A 22,912-nucleotide genomic window follows, 5' to 3' on the forward strand; every position below is an offset into this window, starting at 1 on the left:
GGATTCAGCACGACATGGGGCTCCACGAGAATGCAGGATCTCACTCCCTACCTGAGACGTATGGAATCGGAATCTGCAGTTAACAGGATTTCCAGGTGATAGGCATGCACGTTAAAGCTCTATATAACTACCAATAATAGGAACAATATTTTCACCAGAATGTGCTATATAAAATTCAAGTTAAAATTTACTTCTGAATTTGTTGCCACTGCTTTTGTTGTTCACTTGTTTCACATTCTTTTTCCAAAATATGAATATAATATTAATATAAGTGCTTAACAGATAAAAGCAACTGAGTCCTCCAAGGTGAAAGTTCATTCTTGACTTTCATCTCCAAATAAAATAGCGTCAAATGAAGTAGCGCTCCCTCCATGCCATCCTAATCTTACAATCTACTTCCCCTACTAGCATTTCAAAGGTCAGCTTCTACTTATTGAGGTAACAGAAAGGGATTTGATCTCATTTCTGCCCCTGAATGATTTCACATTACACACTGCAGGTTAATCCTTCTGGCTTTTACCAGTCTGGAGAGATGAGGTTATCCTTATGCTATGGTAACAAATAACTCCCAATCTGAAAGGCTTAAAATAGCAGGGTTTAGCTCTCATTCACCGTGTGTGTGTGTGTGTGTGTGTGTGTGTGTGTGTGTGTTTGTGTGTGTGTGTACAATGCTTTTGGTGCTATATGTAGAGATTCAAACTGAAGCTCAAATAGATTTTCTCCAAATTTATTATCTTATAGTTTTAGAAGTCAAAAAGTCCAAAATAGGTCTTCCTGAGCTAAAATCAGGTCAGCAGGCCTGTGTTCCTTCTGAAGGCTATAGGAAGCCTCGGTATTCTCGCCTTTTCCAGCTTCTAGAGGCTGCCTGCATTCTTGGTTCACGGCACCTTTCTCCATCTTCCAATTTTTCTCTGACTCTGAATTTCTCTTTTGTCTCCCTCTTATACTTTAAAGGACCCTTGAAATTACATTGGGCCCAGTGAGATAATCTAGGAGATTCTCCTTATTTTAAGGTGAACTGATTAGCAATCTTACTTTCATCTACAAACTTAATTCTCCCTTGCCATGTAACATAACACATTACCAGGTTCTGAAGATTCAGATGCAGACATCTTTAGAGTGGCGGGGGGGGGGGGGGGGGGGGGGGGGGCATATCCTGCTAACGACATCTTCATTATGGAAAAGAATGGATTGTCGTAGCAACTGAGAGTCAAGTTAAACCATGTCAATAGATCACAAAAGACACCAAGTGCTCAGTAACCTCAGAGATTAATTTTTCTAACATGGTTTCCAATATATATCAAAAATATGTGTGTTTACAATGCTCTTAGGATGTAGACCTTAATTAAAATGTATGTTTTAGACCAATATTTTTTCCAACTGAGGTAGTCATTAAAATATCTGAGGTGCTTGCTAAAAATATAGATTCTGAGGCGCCACATTCCACACCTCCAGATGAGAGATTTAGGAATCACTGTGTTTAACAAGTGCCCATGAAATTCTGCTGATGAGCCCAGTTGGGAAAAGACAGAACTCCAGAAAAGATGTGGAAAGTCCTCAAGATACATTGATGACAATTACAGAAGGAAGCATTGTACATACGGATTAAATTCTGCATCATTGGGTGGCAAGTAGAATACCTACCAGTTAGTCAAACATTACGACGTTTTTCAGGACGACCAATACTTTATCTTCAATTGGCTTTAACAGCATGTATGGGGAGCCCCAGGACCAAAGAAAGTTTTAAGGTAACAGCAAATACTCACTGAGCACTTATTCAGTCACCTCTCAGAGTGATTTGTGTATATTAACACCTTTAATCCCATGAGAACTAAACAAGGCAGGTATTATTATTATCTCAATTTTACATATGAAAATACTGAGGCATAGAGAGATTAAGTTACTTCCCCAAAGTCACAAAGCCTCTAAGGGCATAGAGACAGGATTTCAACCCAGGAAGTTTATTCCAGAGCCCATGACCTCAAACCCCACAGGATATTTTGACTCTCAGCAAAGGCCATATAATATTTCAGTGTTTCAAACTAAACCAAACATGTTTGATATAAAACTGTAGTCACAAATCTATTTTTTATGGAGTATTATTTATACCCTGATAGAGTTAAGGCCACCCAAGCATAATCGAGGCTACGAAACAGCTGCCAACTATTCCATTTAGAGATTCAATCATCGTAAGACTGAACTGATGACCCTCCAAGTAAGCCTCGTCATCAAGTATCAAATGCAATTTTGTCAGGAAGTATTATGGAAAATACAAGGCATTAATTTATGTAAATCAAAACATGAGCTTGCAAATGGTATAATAGTTATTATTAAAAACACAGCAACTTTGAAAGCATTGTACATTTCTTATCTATAAAGTCCATATTTAAATGATATTTTATTTAAAAAGCTATAAAGATACTGGAATACTGAAATGGAGGAAAATGGGTCTGAGAACAATTTTCAGTCTGCTTTTAATTGTGCCAGATACGCAGACAGTGATATGGCTGTTACAGTTACTGGAGCATTGCCAGGCTATCTTGCACACGTGGATGTGAAGTTTGGACGCCTTTGCCAGGAAACTGAGAAGCCTGAATTATATGGTACTTAATGTTTCCTAGCACTTAATGTTCCCTCCCAGACCCATAGAGAATAGAATTGAGATTAGGAGGGAAAGGAAGATGTGACATTGAGAGAAAAAAATGTCTTATGTAAACTTCAGTTAAAATATGCCCCTTTGAGCTGGACTTAAATCACCCAGATCCTAGCTTCTGGGTGGTCCTTTAAGTATCCAGTCATCTATTAAATATTTCAAGATTATGGGATCTTGACTAGACCTTTGTCCTTTATTTTTGCCCAATCCCCAAATTACCATAGATATTATAAAATCTAGCTACCAGTCATATTTCTTCCTCCTTCCTTCCTTCATTAATTTTTTGTTGTTGTTGTTGTTTTCTCTTTGCACTTTAGTTTGGAAAGTTTCAGTTGATATACCTTCAAGCTCGGTGATTCTTTCCCTGCCTGTGTCTCATCTACTCATGAGCCCATCAGATAGTTTCCACCTCTCTACTTCCATTATTCATCATTTGTTTTTTACATTCATCACATTGATTTATCTAGTTTTAATGACACCACTCAACATCCACGGTGGAAAATAAGATCATTTAGGAGCACATACAATTTTCTATCAGAGACCCAGTTGGCATCAAGAAACTCAAGCAGTCTGTTTGGTTGCCCTGAAGAAAGGAAGGGAAAGGATGGAGGCAGGGAATCCACAGGTGCTCTGTAGTTGTGTTGATAAAAAATCATATTCATCTCTTCTTGTGTGCTGTCTACCTTTTCCATTAGAGCTTAATCATAGTTATTTTAAAACATTCCAAAATCTGTGCCATATCTAAGTATCTTTCTGATGCTCATTTTGTCTTTCCACACTGTAATTTTCCTGCCTTTTAGCATGCCTTGTGATTTTTTACTGAAATCCAGACATGACATGCTGGCTAATAGGAACTGAGGTAAACAGACCTCTCATGTGCAGTTCAGGCTATGTTTAATGTTTGTGATAGTTGTACACACCAGAGGCTTCAAATTCCTCTAGTTCCATTGGTTTCATCTCCCCTGACGTCTTTGGGGCTTCCCTACGAATCCTCCTCGGAGTCTGAATCCCGTACAGTCTGCTGTTATTATACAGGAGCCCTGCTGATGTAGTTGTGGGGTGGGGGAGAGGAGAAGTGCTCTTTTATCCTCTGATTAAACCCCAGTCTCTTGGTGGGCCTGTGCCCCTGAGCTGTGACCGTCACACATGCTACTTAGCTTCAGGAAGTCTAGAGGGGGCTGGAGTCAGGGCAGTGGTCTTCCCCCAGGTGGAATAAGGTGATGGTACAATCTGCTCCCCACAGAGTAGGATTCTGTTATGGAGAACACTTGGGTGTCTTTCTTAAAGATTACTCTCCTTCTCCCCTGCCAGAGCCACAAGGGGCTCTTCCTTGGCTCTTCACAGAATTCCTGGAGGTAAAGCCCTTTTCAGTGGTCTCCACCAACTTCTTACTCTCAAGCTAGACCATACTCTGCTTCCAGCAATTCAACTAAATTACCCTGTAAGTGTTGCTACCAGTTTGTGGCTGCAGTGGGTTCTGTTCCAGGAAAGCAGGTCTTGGCTCTGACTTTCCAGATTCACGTTTCTCTCCAGAATTTGGAGTGGTACCTAGACCTGAGACTTCACTGATTTTTTTTCAGTTAGTTCATCTTTTTTCCTGATGTGAGGATGGTAATGACAACTTCCAGGCTCTTCACATGTCTGAGTTGAAGCTGTAAGTCTCCACCTGTTCCCTGATGTGTCTTTCTGCAACCTCTCTGTACCTTGAGAGTTGCACCTACAGAGCTAGAAGGAATCTGCCCCTGTAATTGGCCTCTGATTTCTTCATGTGACATCCCAGCCCTGAGAGGCCACTGTTATTGAGGAAAGCTAGGAGGTAGAGAATTGTATCATTGATATCTGTATCATTTAAGTAAACAGTTAATAAATAATTTTCCGTGATAAAAAAAAAAACAAACCATTATCCAACAACTCTGGCAAGATTTCCAAAACTTATTTTGTAGGTAAGTTAAAAGTATTCAAGGGTATAGAGAGTTTGAAACCACCAGATAAAAAGATCTGGAAAATCTTTTTATCTTTTTTAAAAATCACAATTTAAAAAAAACAAAGCAAAATAATTTGTATTTTGACATTGAGTTCCAATAAAGATTATGCATGTATATATGCATGTGCATTTTAGAAGCCCTTATTAAGATTTTAATTTGCTATCAAATTATGTCACATGAAGAAGAAATTATTTTATGATTCATTTGCCAAGTGTGACTGTGACAGCTGAGATTAATTTAACCTGGGCTTTTATACATTAGTATTCAAAAGGAATCTAACACAGAGAAAAGTGCTTGGTTTTGTTTTATTTTTATAATGAAGGAAATGTGTGTTCTCTGTTTTGCTTATTACAATGAGCGGGTGGATTAAATGGTTTTGTAGTTAAACACAAATACGAATTAGGAATGAAAGCTACTTCCAAGATGCATTTCCGCCCTTTAGACAAGCGCTTGAATGACACAGGGTCATGAAAAGCAGGGGCTGTAACATTTACTCTGGAAAATAAATGTTTACCTCAAGCAGCAATTGACATTTCTAGCTTATTACGTGAATGTCAAGCACTGTTTCAAATCACTTTCCCCACATCGGTCCCAGCTTTGGGCCCTAGGCCAATATCAGATCGGTGAACCTTGATTGGTGGCTTACCTTTACTTCCTAGAATTCATATTCGTGCCAGTAACATGACCTCCAAATTCATAACAAGCAAGACGTGTTCAGAGCTGAAATAAGTCCACAGGGAACCATGGAAACGAAGGAAGAGCTGCAGATGTGGGCGGCCCCGTTGCTCTGCACCCAATCAAGAGGGGTGTTCTGTGAGTTTCGACCCATCCCGCTGAGACCACAGGGCCTCCAGTACCACAAAGCGCTGATCAAAGTCTACATCTTCAACCCTAACCTCTGACCCCGACTGAGCACGTTATCACCACTATGCACGATGGTTACTGTTGCTATTGGTGAAGCAGCCACAGAGACATCCACTAACACAGAAGCCCCCGCGATTCCCATCAGTTGGTTCCTCTTTTCCTTTTTCTTTTTTGCCAATCACACATAATCCACCACCATAGCAAGAAAAACCCCTGAATCCTCTCCTTTTCTTTCTGTTTTAGTGGTGGGATTCTCATAATCTCTTGTCTTAATTGCTGCAACAATAGCACTAAAACAATCTTCATTCTGATGTTTCTACCCATTCATGTTTCTTTCTCTCAGTGCAAGTCTATGGAGCCAAATTACACACACTCTCACAAACACACACTTTTTTTTTTTTTTACTACTAACTGTAATTATTATTACTGAAAGTTTATCATATGCCAAGCATATGAGCTTGGTGAACTTGGTGAACTTTTAATTTTAGTCAGCCCCAGCAACTCTCGATTAACTAGTTTGTGCCATAAATTTAACATGTCGATGATATTTCAGTATTATTATTGTATATAAATACATACATTCTGATTCCTCAACTAAACTTAAGCCGCTTAAAGTTCGTGATTGTGTCTTGCTCTCTGTAACAGGCCCTCACTAAATCAGAGCATCAAGCTTGTTTTGAGACATTTTGTGAACAATGAGCTCATCCTACTCCACACGCTAAGTTTGAGATGTTTGGTTAAATGGGATAATTAAAGGCATTCATAGAACTTGCGCTGTGGCATGCTCCTAATAAGTGAACAGAATTCATAAATGTATTTAAACTCAAGTTTCCTACCTTATAGCTACTTTTGAGAAGCTAGGACTCTTGAAACTGGCTCGAAGGGAGTTAAAAATGTCAGAGGAAATGAAATATTCTGTCCAAAGCCCACTAAGAAATTTGAGAGAACATGCTATTTTTGGAGTAGATTGACCATTTCTTAGTATGTCAAAATTTTGGCAGGTGGTTGGTTAGCCATAAATACTATGGAAATATTATTTTAAGGAGGCCAAAGAGTCTATACATAAGGCACACATAGCTTAACATGGAAATATGTATCCAACATATATTTTTAATTAGAAAGAAAATTACAGTTGAGTATAGGACTATATATGTTTAGTGGATTCACATAAAACTGGAAAATACAGACATCTGCTATTTTTACTCAAAGTATACTGAGTGCCCATGACATAATTTGGCAAATACATGTATACCATAATTTTTTTAAATGTATTGGAATAAATGAGACTTGGTTATATCAGGAATGGAATGTTTAAATACCCCAATAATCTAGATACCTCTTTGTAGAAAAGACAATTTTTTTCTTCTGCTGTAATACAATTTTAAAGAAAGCAATCTTTCGTTTCTTCAAAGACACAGATAAATAAATGATTGTTTACAGGAATTTTGTTCAGCATGCATTCCAGTTTTCTAAACCTAAAAATGCCTTATAATATGTGAAAGGGAAGCCACCTGTCTTGCATCTATAAGCAAACACAAAAACATATTATTTTGAATGCTCTGGCCTATGGCCTTTAAAATCTTTAAAGTTCAGTTGCTTTGGAAAGGATTTTCTAAATTGCAAAGTCACAATCCAAATTACAGCTGAAAACTGGGTGCATTCCTGTAATGAAGGGTTCATTCATACTGTCTCCCAGGAGGTGTTTAACCCTTTGAAGGACTCCTGTGTGCTTTTGTCTCTCTGCCAGAGGACTGGTTCCCCTCTAGCATCACTCAGCATTCTGTTGCTCCACGACCCGGCCACGTGAACACAACTTTCTGCATTTCCGAGGCTTTTGCTCCCAACCGCAAACCTTCGTTTTGCTATTCTCTTGGCCTCGAATGCTCTTCCCTGACTTCCACTTGCCTAAACCTTCCCTACCCTGCAGTCTGAAGACAGGTGTGGGTTCCCTGAGGATTCCTTTCTTGACCCGCAGACCTTACCTTCTGTCTGTACTATAATTGTCTCTTTGCTAGACTCCCCTTCCTACCCAGACGGGGATGTGTGAGGGCAGAGCCTGGCTCTGCTCACCATTCCATCTCCAGGCATTAGCACAGGACTAAGTAAACACACAGGACTTGTTAAATTAATAAATCAGTGGGGGTGGGGTGGCAGCTAATTTGCATCTTTCTTTTCCTCTCTTTTCATTTTGTCTTTGCAGCTGTGTTCTGTGAAGTGGGTAGATGTCTTTCCAGGGCTAAAATGTATGCTAATCTCCTTCATGGTTTGTTCCTCAACTTTGGCTCTGGGCTCCAGAGAGGATGCTCCTGTATTCCCTCACTTCACAAAGTGCTCTCAACTGGCTTAGGTTGGCTACTTGCTTGGCTAATTTCACAGTATGTGGAAAACATAATGAAAATGCTCTGTGCTGGGAGAAGTGATTTCCATGACAAAGAGAACTGATTTTTTAATCTTAACTATGTCATTATCCAAGTCTATTAAGTTGGACAATTTGAGTTATTTTTGCTGGCCTCAAGTTTTCTCCTTTATGAAATGAGGGGTTGAACTGCATGATTTTAGAGGTGCCTATAGCGGGCAGTTCTCGGATTAAGTTGCCAGGGCGTTCCTTGCACATAGTTAGAGATACGTGATGCTAATGTATGGTTTGAATATCTCATGCAATCTGTAAATTCAACCTCATGCATTGATTATATTAGCAAAGGTGACAACATAACAAAAATAATAACCCACAAGCCACAGATCGATTTAGCTAAGACTATAAAGGAAAGTTATGGACACATAACTGAAAGGTCAGAAGAATTTCAGGCTTCGAAAGCAGTTTCATCACAGCCCCCCTCCTGCTCTTCTCATCCTCTTGGATCCACCCCCCATGCATGACTGGGCTTCAAATTCAGGCTGACTTGCCTTTTGGTTGCAATCTGCTTGCCGTTGTCCCAAGCCTGCTGTCCAGTTTCTTCCCCAGTCTTTAAAGTCCTGGCATCATTCTGGTGGAGCTAAAGAGAAGCAATTGCCCAGACCCCTAAAACAGTCAATTTGACCAGGGCTGGGGTCAGGGCAAGGATTGCACTGCCGAGCTTAGGCCTGAGCCCAGGGTTGCAGGGCTATCTAGTTGCTCCTGGAACAAACCAATTTTGAAGGTTGCGGAAATACTGAAACAAAAATCTAAGTTATTGTACTAAGAAAGGGGGAAGGAGAGAGTAAGGAGGCCCAAACAATAGATTGTCACAGTAAGTAGGCTTTGGAAAGCTATTCCTTTAAAAAGAGAGGAATAATAAGTGTTCATTGAGGACACTCAAAACTATATCTTAATTTTTAACATCTATCTTCAAATTCACACACTAATCTGCAGGTGACTCTTATATGTAATGTGGCTGTCCCACTATTCCCTCAACCCAGCAAATCTACAAAAGAGCACACAAACCCTCTCCCGTCCACACCAGCCCACAGAACACTGTACTTCTCTCCAGGTAACTCAGGCTTGGACACATGGAATCTACTTGGATTATATTCAGGTCATATTTTGAAAAAACCTGACGTGAACCCAAATGAATTCTCTTTATACGATACGATGAAACGATGATTAGAAGAAAGATAGTCAAATGCACGAATGACTAAAATATTAAAGAAAAATAAGCAAATACACAGAAGTGTATTCAAGGTACAAATTCTGGAACGATACACTTATCACCAAAGTCTACAGAGGGCTGGTGCACGAACTGCCCTACAGCCAGGACTTAGTCTCCTGAGTTACCCAATCTCATGTCAGGGATATTACAATGCATTATTGCTGTTTTAATGCTTAATTAATAAAATGTCTACACCATTTAAAAATACATGGACTAAATTCCCACGTTATCAATGTGGTCTCCAAAACAAATATAAGGGGGTGGGGGGCTTGTATATTTATTTCCATTTACAGATAATGAAATCAAGTTTCAAACAAGGATGTATGACTTGGCCTTGATCATGAAGATTAGGACGTTTCGAAGCCTTAATTCCCACCGTTTTTGACACTAAGCGTTGTGGGTTTGACATAGTATTAGTAAGAACGCTGTCACACAACTAAGCTATCTGTCCTTTAGGTAAATAAAGTTTTGGGCATCATTCTGGCAGGGCCAGATAGCAGCAATTGCCCACAGAATTGGCTTCTGTGGCTGCGAATATTTTAATCCCCATCTACCTTTTGGTTTGTCTTTCTCTCATTTGATTCCAGATGCAGAAGAGGAACAGGGAAGCACGTATTGAGGGCGACCACCTGGAACAAGCATGTGGCTATTTGAACATAGGAACTCCAAGAAAAGAGCTAATACCTTAGGTATTACTTGAATGTCAACCCCCAAGTTACTCACATTTTATTGATTTATATAGATATATATTTATAAAGGTATTTTAGATGTTGTACTCTTTGGGGAGATACTTCTACAGCTTCTAAATACTTGTTTTATTTAAATTTTATACCAACCCTTTAATGTTAGTAAGGAATTTGACTAATTTCACACAAGTTCAGGAAGAACCAAGATTAGACATTGTATTTTTCAAACATCCAGCACATTCAAGTTAACCCCTCCTGTCTCCTATTACTTACCAACCAGTTTTCTTCTGAGTTACATCATCAGTATATTTTCCTTAAACAACAGCATTCTGTGGCAGCTGGTTCACTTAGTGAGGGGGTGGGGCAGTTAAAATCCTTGTCTCTTTCCCATCTGGAAATCCTATTATTCGATTATGGATTCCACTGATTTGATTATTTCCCTATGTAATCAGTATTTATTGCTAATACAGTATATAATAGGTGGAAACAAGTTTTCACAGATTGTACAGACACATGAGCAGACAACTGTACAGATGCCCAGGGCTGCAGCAGCAGTGGTCCCTGGTGCGAGGGGGCATGTGGGCCCGTGGCTCAGACTTGGGATCAGGAAAGTCTGCCGGATGCAACATGCAGTTAACACAGAAGGAGGAGTAAGTGTTAGCCACGGGAAGGCAGAGGGTAGGCAGAATAGAGAAGTTCTTCAGACAGAACAGAGAAGTGAAAACCCAAAGGCAGGGGACAGCATGGTGCCTTAGAAAAATTACAAATTCAGGGTTTCCGTAGCAGAGAGGGCTAGAATTAGTGAAGCTGGTGAGAGAGGAGACCTAAGAATTCCCAGAGGCTGAATCAGGAAGGGCCTTGCACTCCATTTAAGGCATCCCTATTTTAACCAGAGAGTAATATGCAGCCTGTTAAGACTAAAAGCTAGGTGTGAGGGATGATCAGATTTGAATTTCAGAAGGATCCATCTGAACGCAGCAGGGAAGACTGTTTGGGAAAAATAAAAGACCAGAGTAGGGATGGCAGGAGGCTGCTGCAGTAATTGATGAGCTGAGGGGTGATGAGAGCAAAGCAATGCCAAGGGTACACATTCTTCCTGGAGCTTGGATTTGGATTTCAGACACTAATCAGCGTCCACAGGTGGCCAACTCAGGAGAACAGCCTGGGCAATTCTGACTCATGTACACCAAAATCAGAGCAATTGGTTTGCAAGGAAGGAACAGAACAAAGCAGAAAAAAAGAGACAGAGATGAGACACCCCCCTCTCACCTTGAGTCGTAACGGGTCTGCGGGCACAGCCCCGTGAGAACCAACCCCCTTCCCACCCTGTGCCTTCCTGGAGATGCCCGAAATCTTTAAGATGGCCGGCAATGTTTTGCTTCTACTGGGGCAATAGGGCTTTGTTCATTGCAGCCAAAAAGGCTTGCCTAAGTATTTTAATTTCCATTTCATGGTGGGTGTTAATTAGTAGTTGTCAGATGAATTAATGTAAGAATAAATGAATACACAAATTAAGTCAATGGTTTCAGATGAATTTTGGAAATCTCATTAATAGCATAAGGCTATTATTTCTTCCAACTAATTATCTACATCTGTTTATTACATTTTCACTCCCAATTCTACCCCCTCCCCCCAAAAAGAGGCAGTTTGTCTTTCATGCACTAGTATGATTACCTTGCTCGAAATATTTGTTTTAAACGAAAAGACTTAATGTGTGTAGCATGGTGGAGGGGTGGGAGAGCAGGGAAGGGGTCCTTCCCTGTGTAAACTCCCAGTCCTTAATTAAAACTGTATTTTCTAATGTTAAAAATAACTAATTCTTATTCAGAGTTCTGGCTGTAAGTCTAAAAGGAAAGGCTATGATTTTTTAAAGCTATAAGAAGTATTGAGGGTTTCTCCATTATTACTGATTATTGGATTGTGTATTAAAATTGATAAATGCACTTCACAAAATTGTTTTTATTGTTATTAGTTTAATTCATTATGACATTAAAATCTTAAAATATTCTAAGGGAATAAAATATACTACAAAGCTATTCTATAAATTTCATACTTTAGAGTTTGTGCATATTGTATGTCACATATTTCTTAATTTTCAGGTATTTAAATACATGAACATATGCATAATCTACCCCTGAACTAGAGTTTGATGTGAAAAATCCTGCACATTGTATTTTATTCTTCTTTGGTATTTATTTATAGCTAGATTTCTGCACTAATTTTATCGTACCTGAATTCCATCATCCGTATTTTAAATCATCCATGTTCCTAGTGCTGAAAAGATCTAGGCTTTTGTAGTTCTCATTGCTGTTAAAAGAGAAAAAGAACAAACAGATGTTCCCTAATCACATGGATGGTGTTTTTTCTGATGTTTAGTACAGGATGGGGTAAAAAGACACGGTTCAGACACTAAGGCAACACCAAGTAACTCCAGCCCAGCAGGTGAGAGTGGGGGCTGTCAATCACAGAGCCATTCTTGCCAGGCTACAGTGTGTCAGACAACAGACTTCAGTGTCTCCATTGAACTGCTAATTATTTGAGGATTCTGTAGGGAAGAGTCCATGTAAAGTTGGCCTGTTCAATTCTCAAATAGCTTGCTCCTGCTAAATCGTGTGCACACACACGCTCTCACACCACACACACAACAACAACAGTGGGTATGTAACCCACAGACATGACTTTCCCACCTTTCTCTCTCTTACTTCCTGCGCTCAGGGTCTCAACCCTCCATATTTACAGCACGCAGACTTTCCCACATCTATAGTCTCTCTTGCAAGACGCTTTCAAAATCAGCATTCCATTGCTGGGCTCAAAAGCCCAGGTGACTTGTTACCTTCAAGTGAATGCACTGACTGAGAACTCAAAGCACTCTCTGTGTGGCTTCAATCCACCTTTTCCATTCTTACATTCCACTTCCACTACATTATTCTTCTGTTACATGTTTACGGCTTCATCTGTCTCCTCCATAAATCTTTCTGGACTGGTCGGGACACTAGTTACCTCTCCCTCCTCTTCATGCATATATTGATATTGTCCTCACAAAGAATGTCTGTGTAGTGCCAGCTACTTTGGTATCATCTTGTCTTATTCCTAGTTTTGGTTTTAAAAAAAGTATTTTAAAAAATTCACCTTTATATCTTGACTTCATATATATATAAATTCACTGAGTGCAAAACCCTGTTTCACACTGCTTTGCAGTTCTAACATAACCAGCACTGTGGTTTTGCTAGTAGATGACAATCCATGTAACTTTTATATGATTCCTTGAGGCCAACGTGATAAAATGGCAAATGAGATATACAGACATTACGTTCTCTTAAGATCTCAGAAGATTCGACTTTTGGAGAGGGGAATAACAAAGGAGAATCTAATAGAGGAAATGCAAGCCTTCATTAAGTTCTGAAGAAAAGTGATAATGTATATAATAGGCCAAGAGGGAATAGAAAACTCAAGATAAAAGAATAATTTGAACCTAAGCTAGACTCCAAAATGTCCACGAAAAGTCTGTGAGAGAGTGAATAAAACAGGTTGGCTGGAGTGAAGTGGGATGGTTAGCTTTTAGAGATGAAAACTAAGACTCTGTGACTTTTTTTTCAGTAAGAGGAAACTAACAGAAATTCTTGCATGTCCCTGAGGGTGAGGTAACAAGTGAAACAGCATGTTGAATCAGGTGGGGAAATACTCTGGTGTCTTCTATAGATGAGCACCCGGATCTGGAGTCAGATGTCTGAGACCCAAGCCCATCTCCATCATTCACGGGCTCTGTGACTTTGGGTAATTAACCTTGCCTCTCTGTGTGACTCAAATTGTCAGCTCCAAAAAAAGGAGGTTATAATCCTATCTCAGATGATTGTTCTCATAAATTATGAGTATTTTAAAGGGTATATGGGGAGAGGGGGAGGCTGAGGAGGAAGGGCTGTGTAGGTTTGCGGAAAAGGGCACCAGGAAAAGAAGGCTGGGGTAAAGGGTATTAGCAGCTATGGAGAGTCAGTCACCACCTAATCCTGTGGGGAAGTATACACAGCTCAGGGAACTTCTCCTGTGTTCATCTACAAATAGGTAGTGCAAAACAGCATCCTTCCATTGAGAGTAATAGTACATTAAACTGAATTTTAACAAAAGCAATAAACCTAAGCCTCTTTGGTGCATCACCAGAATGAGGGCATTGCTTGGTTAAGGGCTCACGTATAAACCACATTCACCGAAGTGGTGCTTTACCTGTAATTAAGAGAGTGATACTCAAAACCTTAGTGCAGCTTCTCAAATGTCATCTGGTACAACTTGGAAGGTTAATAAGAAAGGAGAAAACAGCATAACAGATAAACACGACGACAAACCACAGCTCTCTTTGGCCTGAGAATCTGCAATGGTCTTAAGAATGTGTCCTTCTTAGCCTAATGCCCTCTACATGCACCCATGTTTTCATTCTTTTCTTACATTTTTATAGATTTTTACTGAGATATAGAGATAAATACAAATTTTTAAAAATCAACTGTCATTTGACCTCAAAAGAATAGAGACGTAATGCCCAATAGTCCGTATGTACATAAGGAGCCCTTGGAGGGGCTGCTCACTTCATGGTGAAAGGCATGGTCAGCGTCAGCTCAAATCCTCAACAGACCGGAAATGCAGGGCTTACTTTAAAGAGCATTATTTTGCCCAAAGAAAACCATTTGATATCATATTTGGTTTTCACGATTGTTTGGCTAAGCTTCTGACATAACCATGACTTGCTTGTACAGCTTTCTACATCATTCGGACTGAAGAAAAAGAGTCTTCGGACAGAGATAACCCCAAAATATGCAAGTGAAAATGTTGTTTTGCAGAGTCAGAAATACTTTTCCTGCTTAGAAAATGTTTTCTCTGTAACACAGATGTGCTTTTCAAAGCCTCAGAGTTTCCTCCTTTGAAAATATGTTGAGCCAACTGAATTTTTAAGGAAAATATTTATACCCTGAATTTAGCTCTGCTGAAAGAGCACGCAAGAATTGCAATCACGTTCTTTGTAAGTGTTTTAAAGTTTTCCTGGAGTTTATCACGTGAGGATGAACTGAAGGACTGAGGTCCCAGGATTAACATAGACCTTGATTTTTAAAAGAATGAGAAAGTGCATAGAGGTGAAAAAATGTGCCAATATGTTCACTATCATTAATCCTCATAATCGGAAAACCTCAGTTTGTAATATTCAACATCCTTATTGGTCATTATTTGTAAAATGTTTGCAGTTAAAAGATTTCTATTAAAATAAAGATTGAGAGTGGATAAGTATATGGCAATGGTAGGAATGTCCCTCTGGTAGGAATGTCCCTTTACTGTGTTTCAAGTTTGGGGGGATTACAAATACAGCCACTATAAACATTTCTTTTCCACAGCTGGCTACACCACTTGCCTTCCCAGCAGCAATGGATAAGAGTTCCATTTGCTCAGCATTTCTGCCAACACTTACACGGCCAGCCTCTTCTGTTGTTGTTATTTGTTTGTAGTGTATCTTGCTGTGGTTTAATTTTAATTTCTCTAATTATTAAAGATGTTGAGCATCTTTTCATGTACTTATTTGCTATTCATATATATCTTATTTAGTGAAGTGTCTGTCAAACATTTTGCCTGTTTTTTTCTTGCTTTTTCATCATTGAATTTTGAAAATATACATTTTGGATGCTAATGACTTATTAAATATATGTTTTGATAAGAGTTTCTTTTAGTATACGGCTTGTCTTTTCCGTGTCTTAACAGTGTCTTTAAAAACTTAGAAGTTCTTAATTTCAGTTAATTCTATTTCCGCATTTAAGGGTAGTGTTTTGGGGTCTTCCCTGGTGGTGTAGTGGATAAGAAGCTGCCTGCCAGTGCAGGGGATGCGGGTTCGAGCTCTGGTCCGGGAAGATCCCACATGCCACGGAGCAACTAAGCCCGTGCGCCACAACTACTGAGCCTGCGCTCTAGAGCACACGAGCCACAACTACTGAAGCCTGCGTGCCTAGAGCCCGTGCTCTGCAATAAGAGAAGCCACTGCAATGAGAAACCCACGCACCGCAAACAAAGAGTAGCCCCCGCTCACCGCAACTAGACAAAGCCCACCTGCAGCAACGAAGACCCAACATAGCCATAAATTAATTAATTAATTAAATTTTTAAAAAAGGGTAGTGTTTTTGATGTTACATCCAAGAAATCTTTGCTAAACTCACAGTTTTTCTCCTATGTTTACTTCTAGAAATTTGATACGTTTTAACACTTAGGTCTACAATGCATTTTGAGTTAATTTTTATTTACATTGTAAAGTAAGGGCCAAAGTTCAATATTTTTGCTTATGGTTGCCCCCAGCACCATTTGTTGAGAAGACTATTCTTGCTCCATGGAATTACCTTTGCAACTTTGTAGAAAATCAATTGACAATATTTAGCGGGTCCATCTGGGGACTCTTCTCAGCTCCCTTGATTCATGAGCCTGTCCTTTTGCTAAGACCACACTGTGTACCGCAGCTTTATAGGAAGATTTGGCGTATGGAAATGTGAGCCGTCCAACTTTGTTCTCCCTTTTCACAATGGTTTGGACTATTCTGTCCCTTTGAAGTGCCATTAAAATTTTAGAAATAGGGACTTCCCTGGTGGTGCAGTGGTTAAGAATCTGCCTGCCAATGCAGAGGACAACGGGTTCAAGCCCTGGTCCGGGAAGATCCCACATGCCACGGAGCAACTAAGCCTGTGCGCCACAACTACTGAGCCTGAGCTCTGGAGCCTGCAAGTCACAACTACTGAGGCCACGTGCCACAACTACTGAAGCCCGCACGCCTAGAGCCCGTGCTCTGCAACAAGAGAAGCCACCGCAATAAGCCCGCGCACCACAAGCAAAGAGTAGCCCCCACTCACCGCAACTAGAGAAAGCCCACGTGCCGCAAAGAAGGCCCAACACAGCCAGAAATAAATAAATAAATAAATTTAACAACAACAAAAATTTAGAAATAGTTTGCCAATTCTTATGAAAAGCCTGTGTGATTTTGACTCAAGTTGTATTAAATCTCTATATTATTTTGGGGAGAATTGACATTATCACTTTCCTGTTCCTGAACAGATCAAACCTCTGTGTTTATGAAAGTGCCCTTTAATCAGTGTTTCATTCATAAGTGTTTTGTGGTTTGGGCATACAGATCACGCACATACTGTTTGATTAAGGATTTCAAGGTTTTTTGTGCTACTGAAAATGGTCTATTTTTAAATTTCAACAATTGTTCATTGCTGGCATGTAGACATGTAACTGATTTTTAAATATTGATTTGCTAACCTCATGTATCTGTTCTAATGGCTTATTTTGTACATTCCTTTGGATTTTCTACTTAGACAACTAAGTTGTCTGTAAGTAGAGGCAGTTTTGCTTTTTATTTGCAGGCTGTATGCCTTTTATTTCTTTGGTCTTCCTTTACTGAATCACTACCTAAAATGACTGATAGAAGGAGTTATAGGAGACATTTCTGCCCTGTTCCTAAGAAGAGAGCATTCAGTCTTTCACCAATAAATATATGTGAGCTGTAGGTATTTTATAGACCTACTTTATCAGGTTGAGGAAGACTTCTTTCAGTGAATGAATGAATAATGAACTATGTCAAATGTTTTTTTCTGCATCTAGTAGGAATACCTTATGCTTTTCCTTCTTTAATCTATTAATATGGCATATTACATTGATTTCTAAATATTAAACCAAGATTCCATTTCCAGAATAAATCCATTTTGCCATTTTTACATATTGCTGGGCTCAGTTTGCTCATTTTTTAGACAGTATTTGTGTTTATATTCAGATGGGTATTGGTCTATAGTTTAGTGGGGGGTTTGCCATGTCTTTGGTTTGGATTTTTCAGTACTGTTGGCCTCATAAAATGAGTTGGAAAGTATCCCCCAAACCTCTTTACTGTAGAAGAAATTCTATAAATTTTTAAATTATTTCTTCCTGAAATGTTTGGTAGATTTCACTAGTGAAACTTTCTGGGTCTGGAGTTTTCCTTGTTTGTAGAATTTTAACTACAAATTTAATTATGTACTTTAATAGATACAGTACTATTGTAGTTATCCATTTCTTCTTAAGTGAGCTGGTGGTTCCCTTAATGTCTTAGGAAAATTTCCTCCACAAACAGTTTTAGAATTCAAATCCTTTTAATCAGTGCCATTATCTTTTGCCTGAAATACCTACAATGCTGCAGTATTAGTTACTTTCTCTAGTCTTATCCCCACTAGAACCCATCCTCACCATTATCATCTATCCAAAATATATTGTTCATGTCTCATTCTTTTTTAGCAGCCTTTTAAAGACCGATTTAAATTGTCAAGTATATAAATTTTTAAATATTTATTTATTTATTTGGCTGCACTGGGTCTTAGTTGCAGCATGCAGGATCTTTTGTTGCAGCACACGGGCTTCTCTCTAGTTGTGGCGTGCAGGTTTTTTGGGGGTTTTTTCCTCTCTCTAGTTGTGGCGTGTGGGCTCCAGAGCACGTGGGCTCTGTAGTTTGCAGCATGTGGGCTCTCTCATGGAGGTGCGTCAGCTCAGCAGTTGTGGCATGCAGGCTTAGTTGCCCTGCGACTGTGGGATCTTAGTTCCCTGACCAGGGATCGAACCCACATCCCCTGCATTGGAAGGTGGATTCTTTACCTCTGGACCACCAGGGAAGTCCCTTAAGTATATAAATTCTTTAGCATATTAAAAATGGGTCTCTACCATAGGCCTCCAGCTTCATCTCCTCTCACCTTTTCCAGGAAAATCATGGCCTACAAAAGCCAAACCGCTTGTATTTCTGTGAATCTACCGCATTGCTCGCCCTGTATCTTTTACTGTAATTTTTCACCATATTCATTATGAAGGTTTTTTTTTTTTTTTTGGCCACAACACTTGGCTTGTGGGATCTTAATTCCCTGACCAGGGACTGAACCCTGGCCCTCAGCAGTGAAAGCACAGAGTCCCAACCACTGGACCACCAGGGAATTCCCAATATTCTTAATCATCTTTTATGTCCTACTCACACAACCTGTCATTCAGAAACCCTCTTTGATTCTTTAGGGAGAGACAGCTTTCCCTCATTCATTCATGCTATGTTGTAATAGATAATTCAGATATTTACCGTAGGTTATATCACACACGAATATATGAAAGTGAAATTATCTAAGTTTGCCTTCCTAACAAGACCAAGCTCCTAAAAGTTAAGGTAATAGTATATTTCTCTTTCTGTCCCTTACTCCTAGCCCAGTGTCTGCCCTACAGTAAGTACCCAATAATGTTTGTTTAACTATTCTGGGTTACATAGCACTGGAGTGGGTAGATTCTTGAGGTAAGATATGACCGCAATTTGCATTTCATTATCCAGCATCCTATCATTGAACTATGCACTGGCATTAGCCAAGAAGTAGATGGGGATCCTCTTCTACTTTAATTGTTCAAAATACCCTTTTGGCTCACAGGTCACCTTAAACATATGATCAGTGTAGAGAATGCTTTACCAAGTACAGTTATCTATGCACATACACACCAGATTTTGTGTGAAATTCCAAGACGTTCATAGAACTCTTTATCTCCATCCACTTCCCCGTTTGTATACAGGCTGTCCATTCTGAGTTGTTCAGTAGGATTACACCACCATCCAATAGGACCAAGTGAACCAGGCTGGAATAAGAGAAGGAATAGAAGAGACCTGAAAGAAGGCTTAGAGTAGATCCAGAGGGTCCTTGTTCAATTTTTGGTGGAGATAGTTACAATATGGTAAAAGAAGAACTGAAAGGTTGCTTATTTGATTGTCTCCAACAGTGTTCGTCAGAGGCCTGGGTGCTCCAGATTATCATGAGACGTTCAGAGACCCTTCACAGGTATCCACCACTGACCAGACTTAATGGTGCTGATTTGGGTGGAGAATTAATAAGGGCAAAAGCCCTAAGCCTTTAAGGAAAAAACAGTGTTTTGAAGAGGAGTATTTAAGAGCTGTTACATGACAACCCTGTGGTGCAGATTAATCAGTGCCATTATCTTTTGTGCAGTTACTAGATGGACCCAAGTTGGGAGAAAAAAATGACTAGAGAGAGACTCTAAACAACTCTATTCATATGACCGTTTAAGGGATGAGTACTAGAAACAGAAAATGTGTTTCATTTGTGCAGATTTCTGAGGACAGAAGGCCATCCTCTACCCCTGCTTTTGGAGCCATTCCTTTCTGCTTTCCTGTTCCACTGATTAAATCCCCATCAAGTATCCCTCTCTTAGTGAATCTTTCCCCTCAGCATATAAATATACTCAGATACCCCACTAACAAACATGCCACAAGAAAGAAAAAAACAAAAACAATTAAAATAACAACAGCAAAACAATATAAACTTCAAAACAGACTATCTTGACTATGACCTTCCTTTCACCCTTTTAATTCCCAAAATTCTGTAAATAATAACATGAAGCGTAAACTCCCACACCTTAACCTTCTCACTCCCCATTCACCCCCAGATCTACTGCAATTTATCTTGCTTTCATATGAATTTCACTGAAACTGCTCATGTGAAAGTCACTGATGAACTTTCAGCTGACCTATTTTATCCCTGTTTAAGATATTTTTCAGTTGGGTGTCTATGATGCCACTCTATAAAAACTGAGCTCTCTTTAGCTTTAAATTTCAGAAAACTCAAGTACAAATGAAGTAATCTATAAGAAAATTTTATTATTTCACAGAACTTAGTCACACTCCTTAAGAGGTCCCAATATATGGAATCTGCATAGTTGATTAATCATTGGTTCATAGATCACCAAGGGCACTCTTTTCTATTTTCAACTTTACCATGTTCAGACTTCATGCTAATCAAGGGTGTGTGTGTGTGTGTGTGTGTGTGTGTGTGTGTGTGTGTGTGTGTGTGTGTGTTTGGCAAGAGCAAAATCATATGCCAATGTCCATCCAAAGTAGGGAGAGTTTCTCCCCATGCATCTTTCTTTTAGTGGTCCCACCTATAAATGACTCAAAACCATGGGAGGAAGGACCCTCACTTTCCCATGGGTTCCTAAACATAAGATGCTCCTTGGCCTTAGGCCCCACGCCCACCTACAAATGAATCCATCTCATAGGGAAATAGACCACCGTGATAGGCCTTGACTAATCAGCATTTTCTAGACTCGTGTAGAAAAGGGATGGACAGAGCTATGCCACCAAGGAGGGAGGGAGCTACTCTGTTGGGTGGACAACCAATAATGACCACTGTGTACTTTTAACCGGATTTTCTGTTTCTAGTACTCATCCCTTAAACGGTCATATGAATAGAGTTGTTTAGGGTCTCTCTCCAGTCATTTTCTTCTCCCAACTTGGGTCCATCTAGCAACTGCACGCTCTTGACTTTGAAATCTATTTTTCTAAGAGATAATTTACCTGTTTGAACTGATATCTGCTTAAACAGACAAGACAGCAAATCTAATCACTCCCCTGTAAACACACAAACACACACACACACCCTCACATATCCACAGGCATACACACTCACACAGACACACACACAATGACACATGCACAGACATATGGATTCGTTCCAAAGCTTTACTTCGTCTATTTCCTGTTTTTAGCGTCTGTTGAATTGCTATCCACAGAGGTGCCGTCTTCATGCCGTCACACACAAAGATACTGCACGAGGTCCATGTTTAGCCCAGGCGCATTTCTTCTGAGGCTCATTTATACGTCTTCATGTGCCACAGCCCGTCATTTAAATAATGGATATTTTCGATCCCGATTCCTTTGTTGACTTTCTCGATTTCCTCTGCAGACATCTTCATGACTCCCACACACAGGGCGTGCTGTTTTCCTTCTGCCATGATTGCAACCACCGTGTCCACCGCGGCGGGGTAGAGCTTAGCTCCGGGAGAGGTCAGGCCCGGACACATGATATTGGCTCCACTGAGCACAAACTTGATGGCTCCTTTATCAACCTGCTGGCGGGGCAGGATGAAAGGGTATTTGTGAAGCAGCCTTAGCGTTGGATAAAAAGGCCCTTCTCTTTGTCTAAAAAATAGTAACTCCCCGTTTACAGTGAGGATTTCTATGTGTTCGTGGCATCGCACTATTTTGACCGGATCCTTCTTAGGCATGATTTGATTCAGCCACGGATCGATACCAGGAAACTGCTCTATCAACTGGTTCTTAATACCCTTAATAACGGAAGTTTTCAACTGGATGCAGTTGGACACATTTTCTTTTTCATCAAATTTCTTGAACATGATCCAAGGTGAAGAGGGCGACGACAAGGAAGCGCCCAGAATCGAAGAGAAAACTGAATTACAGAGAGCCCGGCGGAGGCGCTTACCGGAGAACTGCCGGCGTGGACGGTCGGTACGGCTGTTGTTAACCGGAAGAGGGAGGCGCTTTACGGCTTTCCGGGAAATCTACTTCCGCTCCTTGGAATGTGGCGTCGCACTTTCCGGCAGTATTTGGTCTTCCGATTACTCTTCGGGGCGGGACTGTAAAAGGGCGGGACTTGAAAAGGAAGGGTGGTAGAGCAATCATTTTTGTTACAGGAAGAGAAGAACGGAGGGGGTCTGTCTTCTATTTTTTTTAATTGGGAAATGGCTCGCCATCTGTCCAATTACCCACGCCAGAAACCGGGGGACGAATGCTGAACGATAAGACCTCCTGTTCCGCACGGTCACGGCAAGGAGTCGAGTCCTGTGCGTTATTCCTCCTCCACAATCTCTCATGCTCTCACAATCTCTCGCTGGTTTAGCGCAGCTCCGAATACTTGCAAACAGTCGCTGCCTGTCACCTTCCCAGTTCTCTCCACTTGCACCCGGAGAGGAGAGGCTTTGTGGCCAGGAGGAATGCGAATGTTGTACGATTTCAATCCTTTTAAACACACCCAAACTCGTTTTATGGGCCGGCATACGGTCTCTTTTGGTGAATGTAACGGTGCTTCTGAAAATAATGGGCTTTCTGCTTTGTTAGGGTGCAGCGCTTCTCTATTCTTACTGATTTTCTGTGTGCTCATTCTGTCCGTTACTGAGCAGCATATTGAAATCTCCATGGTTGTGGAGCTCTTTCCCTTTTCAGTTCTATCAGCTTTGGATTTATAGATTTTGAAGCTGCGTTATTAGGTCCATACCCATTTCAGA

The 22,912-nt window shown here is 40.2% G+C and overlaps 1 protein-coding gene and 1 long non-coding RNA gene across 3 annotated transcripts in view; both read right to left on the minus strand.

The window, feature by feature from the left end:
• The window catches only part of LOC113628228 (uncharacterized), a 56,778-nt gene extending 34,537 nt beyond the window's left edge, over positions 1 to 22,241 (minus strand). For both annotated transcript variants that reach the window (XR_003435930.1, XR_003435929.1), the window contains exons 1-2: positions 22,111 to 22,241; positions 19,320 to 19,453 (exon numbers count right to left, since the gene is read on the minus strand). This is a non-coding gene — a long non-coding RNA (uncharacterized LOC113628228). The remainder of the gene's footprint in view (positions 1 to 19,319; positions 19,454 to 22,110) is intronic.
• LOC113628227 (malignant T-cell-amplified sequence 1-like) lies at positions 21,337 to 22,107 on the minus strand. The gene has a single exon (XM_027121504.1). The coding sequence runs from the start codon at positions 22,022 to 22,024 to the stop codon at positions 21,479 to 21,481; it is 546 nt and encodes a 181-aa protein (XP_026977305.1). The 5' UTR covers positions 22,025 to 22,107; the 3' UTR covers positions 21,337 to 21,478.
• Positions 22,242 to 22,912: the final 671 nt, after the last annotated feature.

This window comes from Aethalodelphis obliquidens, unplaced genomic scaffold (genome assembly GCF_003676395.1).
Source record: "Aethalodelphis obliquidens isolate GAN/ISIS:26980383/991018 unplaced genomic scaffold, ASM367639v1 scaffold23, whole genome shotgun sequence".
NCBI lineage: Eukaryota > Metazoa > Chordata > Mammalia > Artiodactyla > Delphinidae > Aethalodelphis > Aethalodelphis obliquidens.